Source organism: Silene latifolia, chromosome X (assembly GCF_048544455.1).
Source record: "Silene latifolia isolate original U9 population chromosome X, ASM4854445v1, whole genome shotgun sequence".
Lineage (NCBI taxonomy): Eukaryota > Viridiplantae > Streptophyta > Magnoliopsida > Caryophyllales > Caryophyllaceae > Silene > Silene latifolia.
Genome location: NC_133537.1, coordinates 179185665 through 179194313, shown reverse-complemented (window position 1 = coordinate 179194313; position 8649 = coordinate 179185665). Strand labels below are relative to the sequence as shown.

Here is an 8649-nt window from a genome sequence, read left to right as displayed (position 1 = left end):
GATAAAGGTGTCCAGAAATAATAAATGACTGTTGGTATGGATATGCTTTACTGAGGAGCCGATTCCGAAAAGATCTTTGAAGATCGTAGGAACGAGCCCGCAAGAACATACAAACGTGGTAGGATTAAGACCGTTGCAAATCAAGAACCGCGGAGAGAGAAGAGGAAGGAATTAGCACTACTATATTTGTTAGAACGAAGTTGTAATTAAAGTAAAGGCTATGTAATGGTAGTACAAAACTGATGCTAATTAAACTAAAAACGAATTTAATGGTAACTTTTTATAATGGTAAAGTATTGATGCTTATTTTGGATGTCATCTAACTGATGCTAAAGTGTGATATTATTTCACGTTTGGTGTGATATTGTGTAATAGTTCTTTGTGATATTGCTTCTCAATATCACACAGGGCTAAAACAATACCACATTGTTTACTTTTAAATATCACTATGGATATGGATTGTTAAATCTCACGTTGATATTGTTTTTAGAATGTTGTGATATTGTTGTGTACACAGGTTGATATTGCTTCTCAGTATCGCACAGTATGTTAAACAATATCACTTGAATGTATAAACAATATCACAATATGAATATGTTAGTTTAAGTCTTACGTTGATATTGTTTTCACTATGTTGTGATATTGTTGTGTACACAAGTTGATATTGTGTTAGAAAACTGCCATATTATGAACTGCCATATTTTGACAACACACAAAACACAAGATGTGAAAATCTTAAAGTAAAAGGCATATATAATAGTCCTGATGTAGTGATACTGTTTAGAGTAAGATGTGAAATATATAAATGTAAGGTGTGATATTGTTTCTCAGTATCACAAAATACAAAAACAAGACAACCGAGACAAATAAAATAATCAAATACTATCCGAGTACGAGTACTTTCTATTAAAAATAAAGTATAATCTATACTTTAATGAATGTTGTAGGCTATATTAATATACTAGTCATATAGAATGTCGTCTATTTGCTGCTGCTATAATTAATGAGCGCCATCAACAAAAACTCCTTCGACCGATCAACCATCATCAGCATCATCCTCATCTGAACTACCCTGAAAACACAAAAAGGTGAAACAGTGATATTATTTTATATAAGGAGTGATATTATTTCAAATGAAGTGTGATATTGTTTCTATCTCAGAACAATTACAAACAATATCACATTTTGTTACCCTCAAGCAGTGATACTGTGTACTACAAAAGTGTGATATTATTTCTAACAGTATGTGGTATTGTTTCTTAAATTACCAGGAAAATATAAAAGAAAGTTAAGACAGATGTGTTGACACATTCTGTTATCCTCAAATAATATCACATTCTGGTATCGTCAAATAGTGATACTGTTTAGCATAAGATGTGATATTATTTTAAATAACATATGGTATTGTTTCTGACTCGTGACCATACAGCATAGATAAAAAGTTTCATACATAGACTGTTCATGGTGAACATACCTTATTGTCGGCATCAGGTACAAAAGCATTAGGACGATTCGTTTATCATGGTGAGCCATTTGTTTGCAATTACGACAAAGCCTTTTAGGCTTCTCCGCTTTAGCTATGCATTGTTGCTTTTTGGAGATCATTCTCTTCCCGCTACCCTTGTTCTTTGCCTGACGAGGTGGTAAAATCCTCACCTCAGTTGAGGAACTGCACCCGAGAAGCATCTCCAACTCCTGCTCTTTGGTCATTGACTCTGATTGCGGATTGAGTTTCACCCTGAATTGTTTAAGGGTGTCAACAAGATCAGTGATCTCCTTCGTAGGCACATTCTTGAGCACACTGATGGTCGCGTAGAACTCTGACCATAACTTGCACATTTCCATCTTTCGTAAATCAGTGGCATCAAAATCCTCGATTAACTCACCATGTGGACCATAAAGAGGGATCTTATGTGCATTCTTGGTCCACCGCATAAGAATGTATTTATCGGGCAAAGTGTGGACTTGTTTTCCAGAGTAAACCCAGATAATGTGTCTACAAATAATACCCTTCCTGTTGAACAACTTGCAAGAACATTCAGCGTCATTCGTTAGAGAATTGTAGACGACTTGGTAGGTCTTCTGTGTTTTGGCATCAGCAATACCAATTAATTCTACACCGTTTGCAGGTGGTGTGAAGCCACCAACACTAAGGGAACAAATAGAAGCAGAAGCTTCTACTTGAAAATCGAAAGCGACATTTGTATAAACCTTGGAAGCATGAGCTTCCAACTTAAGAGAAGTCGCTAATTGTGGAAGAGTACAATCATCGTCTCTATCAAGTTGTTTTTGAGTATGGCGTTGTACATCAATGGCACTTTGAAACCGCATCAAGAATTCAACAAGTGTACCATGTGCATTTTCAAAACGCTTGAAAAAATTATTCTGACTCTCAGAACGTTGAGTTGTTCGTAATAGACAACCCATAGGAACATCACGAAAATAAGCTGGGATCCATTTCCTCCTTTTTCTAAACATGGTTGACAACTAGGAATTACCATCAAGATTATGCTCATTGACCAACTGACACCACTTTTCTTCAAATTCAAGAGGTTCTAACTCAAAGATCCCAAACAATAGCATTCAAACGGCTGACAAAATCAGTCTCTCTCGAAATTGCAGGCCCAACCTTATCAGTAACCTTTTGCATGATATGCCACATGCAATATCTGCGCTTAGCATGTTTGAAGACAGCACGCAAACCCGCTTTATTCCAAAGACACCGATCGGTTATTATACGGTGTGGCTCTCGTATCCCATAGCATCAAGGAACTTTTGAAAGACCCATGTGAAAGAATCTTCATCCTCATGAAATAGCAACGCGAAGCAAAAAGTAATCGACCTTTTGTGGTGGTCTACGCCAGTAAAAGGAGTGAAAAGCATACAATACTTATTCGTACTATAAGTTGGATCGTAAGTGATGTAATCACCAAACAAAGCATAGTTTCTACGAGACTCGCATCACACCAAAACGCACGAACCAAGCATTTACCGTAAATCCACCTCATAAGCAAAGTAAAAACCTTCAGTGGTATCACGTTTATCCTCAAAATAGTTAACAAACAGTTGAGCATCCCGATCTCCTATGAAACATTTGATATCCCTTCCAAAATTCTTAAAATCAACAAGTTGAGCTCCAACATTCTCATAGCCATCTACATATTCCTTGACATTTCTAAATGCCCTTGTTGGCCCTTGATTAACCCTTGAATGATCAATAATTGTCTTTTTATGGTAAAGATGGAGGTGCCTGTGTTTTTTTTGAAACTGCTGATTTCTAAGTGAACAAAGACGGTGATTATGCCACTCACGAAACTGAAAAACAACATAACCATCCCCATTATAGCGAAACTCAATCATAGCAAAGACAACCAATCCTAGTTAATTTAGTGTTCCTGATATCAAAAGGCCTGGGAGTTGCCTGCTCCTTTCCACTATCTAAAACAGTAGCCTTCCTCTTACGATCTCTAAAACCTTCACGGTTGCAAACTACAAATTTATACTTCACATCACCAGAAACAGACCTTTTTTGAGAAGACTTTCTAGGTTCAAAACCACATGCTTCTGCATAAACATCATAAAAACTAATAGCTTCTTCCAACGTCCCAAATAACTGGCCAATATAAGGTTTAAATTCAGGTGCAACATTCCTTGTCCACAATTCACTACCACCAGGTGTGGAGTCCAAAAGTAGTTGATGCACACGAGAAGGAACAGAATGTTGTTCAACATGTGGAGTAGAACTAGATGCATCAGGTGGTTCAATCAGAAGAGTAGAAGTAAGTGAAGACTCAACAATATCATTACTATCTTTAGAGGTAATGGCAGAGACATGAAGATCATTACAGGAAGAAGAGGTTACATTACTTGTAGGATCTGGCAAGAAAAGTGAAAGGTAAGATAACAAGAAAAAGTGTAAAAGATATGGACGAAAACAAAATCACACAAGTGGCTGAACAATATCACATATCTAGGGAAACAATATCACGTTGTCTGGGAAAATAACACATATGAAGATGGAAAACGATATCACAAACAATGTTGCAGAAACAATATCACACAGGTGCCTGGACAATATCACATATTCAGGAAAACAATATCACGTACTCTGGAACAAATATCACACATGAAGTTGAAAAACAATATCACAAACGTGAATATACAATGTACATATCAACATAAACAATATCACCAGGTGTAGAAAACAATATCACATATTGAGAAAAATAAGAACGTCAATGAACAAAAAATATGTACCAAAAGTATGACGAACATGTGATTGAAAGTCAAAGTACAAAATAAAGAGAGAATACGCAGAGATTTCAGAATACGCTGAAAGTACAAAATTAAGAAGAATAACATACCAGACATCACAATGAAGATTGAAGACGCAGAGATTTGAGCACGAAAACCTGGAAATCAAACAAAAACGAGCCGAATTTTAAAGAAGCACAAAATTAAATTGAAAATAACAAATAAATAAGAACAAACAGACTAAGATAAGAACGAAGGCGAAACATAAGGACGAAAAACGGCAATTACGTGCACGAACAAAGGAAATAATTGAAATAATATGATAATTGTGAAGAATGAGCGAAGAAAACCTGGAAATAAAACAAAAAACGTGCGAATTTGAGGAAACACAAAATTAAATTGAAAATAACAAACAAAAGCAAGATGAAATTCAAATTATAAAAAGGAAAGAAGAACAAACTGAGTAATGTTAGGACGTATTCGAAATTTAGGGACGAAAAACGCCAATTACGTACTCGAACAAATGAACTAATTGGAATAATATGATAATTGTGAAGAATGACGACGAAAAACGGAGATGACGCCTAAATTCTAGGGTTTTCGAGCTCAACAATGGAGGAAGAAGCAACAGAGAGAGAGAAATTGAAGGGAGAAGCAACTACGAGAGAGAGAGAATTTGAAAGGAGGAAATAACGGTATTGATGTAAAACATAGTTTATATAGGCAAATTTTGTTAAATTACTAATTTGCCCTTCCTTGTTTCCACCCTAAATACCTATCATAGTATTAATCCTCAATCCTCAAATATATAACTAATACTCACATGATCCCATTCCTATATATATATATATATATATATATATATATATATATATATATATATATATATATATATATATATATATATATATATATATATATATATATATCGTTTTTCAACCGTGTCGATTATAATTATCGTAGTTCACTAATATAGTTCACATAAAAGGTGATAGATAATAAATCGACAAGACCTTTCACATATATAAAATTGAGATTAGCCTTTCCAAATAGTAGGACTCATGAATCCCTTTGACATTTGGGGAAGATTCGGTTCCCCGTGGTACTTTCATTTTCCATTGGGTAAGTGGGGTAATAAAACGTTATTACACGCGAAATTTGGTTGGTCTCAACGGGACATGAAGACTAGTCTTATGTTCCGAGGCTAGAGATGAATTTAACGTAATTTCATCGACCTTCGGTTAAAGAGTTAACCCACCGAGTTATATTAGTGAGGGATGTATCGGTTTCCCGTGCCCAAATTAATATGAATTTGGATCTCGGAATCATTTATATAATTGGGTGGAGGTCATTATATAAATGCCAAAACATGCTAAAATGTTTTTATTTTTTAACGATGAATGTTTCTTTTCCCACTATTTTGTTGTTTTATGTTGTTCTTTATTATCGCTCCTATTTATATATGATATCAATTCGATTGTAACATGAGTCTCCGCTAAACCACTATTACTAACGACAAATAGAATCTCTTTCTAAATCCTCAAATGAACCGTATCATAGGTAATGGACTAGCTCCATAGGAATCGTTCTATTCCGTAGAACTCCATAGAAGTTGTCCTATGCAAATATAAGATTAGCATCTTAAAATTCCTTACATACCTATAATTTCTTGTGAAGAAATATGACTAGAAGCAAAGATTAGTCTCAAAACATGTTTTGATAATTTCTTCTATGCATCCATGGTTCAAAAGTCTTATTGCTCAACCTAAACACTTGTCATCAAGCACTTAAGTTGTTAAGAACATGACAATGTGAAATTGGTAAATTGATTTGTTAGAAATTTTAATTGACCAAATACCACAATAAAGTTCATCCTTGTGAAGGATTAACTAGGAATTTATATGAAGATAAGTCTTCATCAAGTAGAAATTCTTGAAGTAAGTGGGAGAAATAAGAAGGAAGTATCTATCTTAATTATTAAGGATAGAACTAGGATTAAAAGAGAAGGTGTTAGACACTGAAATAGAGACAAACTCCAAATAAGTAAAGATCAAGAAAGTTGGTTGTGTGACTCCAACATATTCCTTCTTGAATATATATGATATTAACATTGCATTCTTACGAATTATCACGTCATGAGTATTTGATATAAATCTATTAATTATGTTAGAAATTGCCACATTTCATGATTATAAAATATGGCAAAAGGATGTCAAAACCACCTTTCTAAATGAGTATTTAGAGGACGATGTGTTCATAACACTATCCGAGGGTTTTGTAAATCCTTAGAATCCTAACGTTGAATAATCGTATGACGACTAGCAAGAATAAATTTAGAAATTTACATGAATGGAACTAGGGTAGTTGCCATTTCATCCATGGACGTATAAGTGTTATAGTGTACTCATTTTAGTTTCGTATTTAGAAATGTATCTCAATAATTGTTATGATATACACCAACTCTAAATAAGAATATAATTCAAGTTTTTGTAGAAAAACGCAAAGGGTTTCACTATTATGTAATTAAAACAAGCGTGTGCCCTTATATGCCACGATTAAGTTTATGGTGAAACCATACAAATCAAGGTAATTATATTCAAACTAAAATAAATGTCATATATATTTATTATATAAGACTCAAGTTGGTGACCCCAATCTTTTCTCAATTCTTGATTGAAAATTGCATTTAGAAACTAGTTTTGACTAGTGTTCCAAACCATTTGATTGGGAATCTCTTGGTATGTACGAATCTTGTATTCAAAGCAAGATTAATTCATGACTTCTTTCTAGAGAAGGATTATGAATAGAGCAAGATATTCGCCCTATTTACACCTTAAAGTGTATGGTGGAATACAATTTCAATCAGAAAAGGTTATTACTTCTTCATCTCTTCTACCAACGAACTAGGTAGATACTTGGTATCCACTTAATGAGGTAAGAAGAGAAATTCTTTGAATAAGTTCAATGAATGTTTAAAAGGTACTAAAACCTAGAGATTATAAAACCAAAGTATTAGTACTTTGTTAAAATAGGAAACAATAAAGTGAAGACTTTTTATATGCACCAAAAGGAGTGTGATATGGTATCACAAGTTCACTTTCATTATGATATGATAGAATCTTTATTATAAAGTTGGAAGTAGTTTCTATCACAATTTGTCTAGTATTTATTTATTCCACTAAAACAAAACATAATTAAAGCAATCATCTACATTTCATATGTGATATGGTTAGGCATGGTACCTAAATTGTAGCTTGTTTCGATAGTGAACATGTGGTCTCTCTTCCTACATGATCACGAGAACAAAGAGTTTGTGGCTCGTGATGCTGTCTATTAGAGAAAAGAGGATTATTTCTTATAGACAGAGTGGGAGAAAATGTTCAAGAGCCACAAACTGAGAATAAGACGTGGGAAGATGTTCCTTCTTGGTCAAAAATCAGTAAATATTTTCGAAAGCTAAGTAGACAGGAATTAACAAACCTGTAACTTATTAAGATGCTTTATCTAGTTTCAACTCCGCAAAAGTTCAATGCAAGCATAAACATGAAAATGTTTATTTAGCTTGGTTGGTTGGTGGCAAAGGGTTTTGCAAGCACGCAACAACGCTTCATTGTATTTGGATGTGATTTGATATAGTTGGATTTTAAAATCATCTTGCATGAGTTTTGTAAATCGCGACTGTCCTAAGGTAGAATACAAACTTAAGAAGAAATCTTAAGTAGAAGTTAAGGAGTTGAATTGTATGTTTTAATCATGTGATAAACATATCTCGAATTGTCGAGTAGTTCTGTTTATACATGGAGTTTAGTGGGAGTAATGTGGTGTTAATAGTCTTATATGTAAGGGACATATTGATCATTGCGAATGATGAAAGACTTAGGAGAGGAATAATACATCTCTAAGGTATCAAGACCTATAAAGATAGTTCTAAGAGGATATTAGCGTTAAATGAATATTCTTATAATGATAAGAGTCTATACAAGTTCAAAGGTATTGAACATGTAGAAATTGAATCCACTTGCTTCCGCTGCAGGATTAATTCATTAAGCTAAAATGTATCGACATTCTTATAATTTTATACTTAGATTGTGATGAAAGGTTATAAATCGAATTTAAATGAAAGTCACTATATAGCCATATAGTCTATCCGTTAGTACTCAAGAAGCAGTAATGATATGTCTTCTATGTCTCATATGTTGATAACATATTATTCATTGAGAATGATGGGCCAATACTTTCTTTCGTGAAGAAGTGATTGGGAGACTAGGAAGAGATGCAAGACATCTTTAGTATCTGAATCTATAGTGATAGATTAGAGAGGATAAGTGTGTAGAAATAATTAATGGATTTGTATGCAAGGAGTTACACAAATACCATATTCTAAAACACATAAGG

At 33.8% G+C, this 8649-nt stretch overlaps 1 protein-coding gene across 1 annotated transcript; it reads right to left on the bottom strand.

The window, feature by feature from the left end:
* Positions 1–981: 981 nt before the first annotated feature.
* On the bottom strand, positions 982–4371 carry LOC141618786 (uncharacterized). The gene is made up of 5 exons (XM_074435862.1): positions 4365–4371; positions 3422–3876; positions 2993–3315; positions 1475–2470; positions 982–1072 (listed from the first exon to the last, which is right to left on the bottom strand). The coding sequence occupies exons 1-5, from the start codon at positions 4369–4371 to the stop codon at positions 982–984; spliced, it is 1872 nt and encodes a 623-aa protein (XP_074291963.1).
* Positions 4372–8649: the final 4278 nt, after the last annotated feature.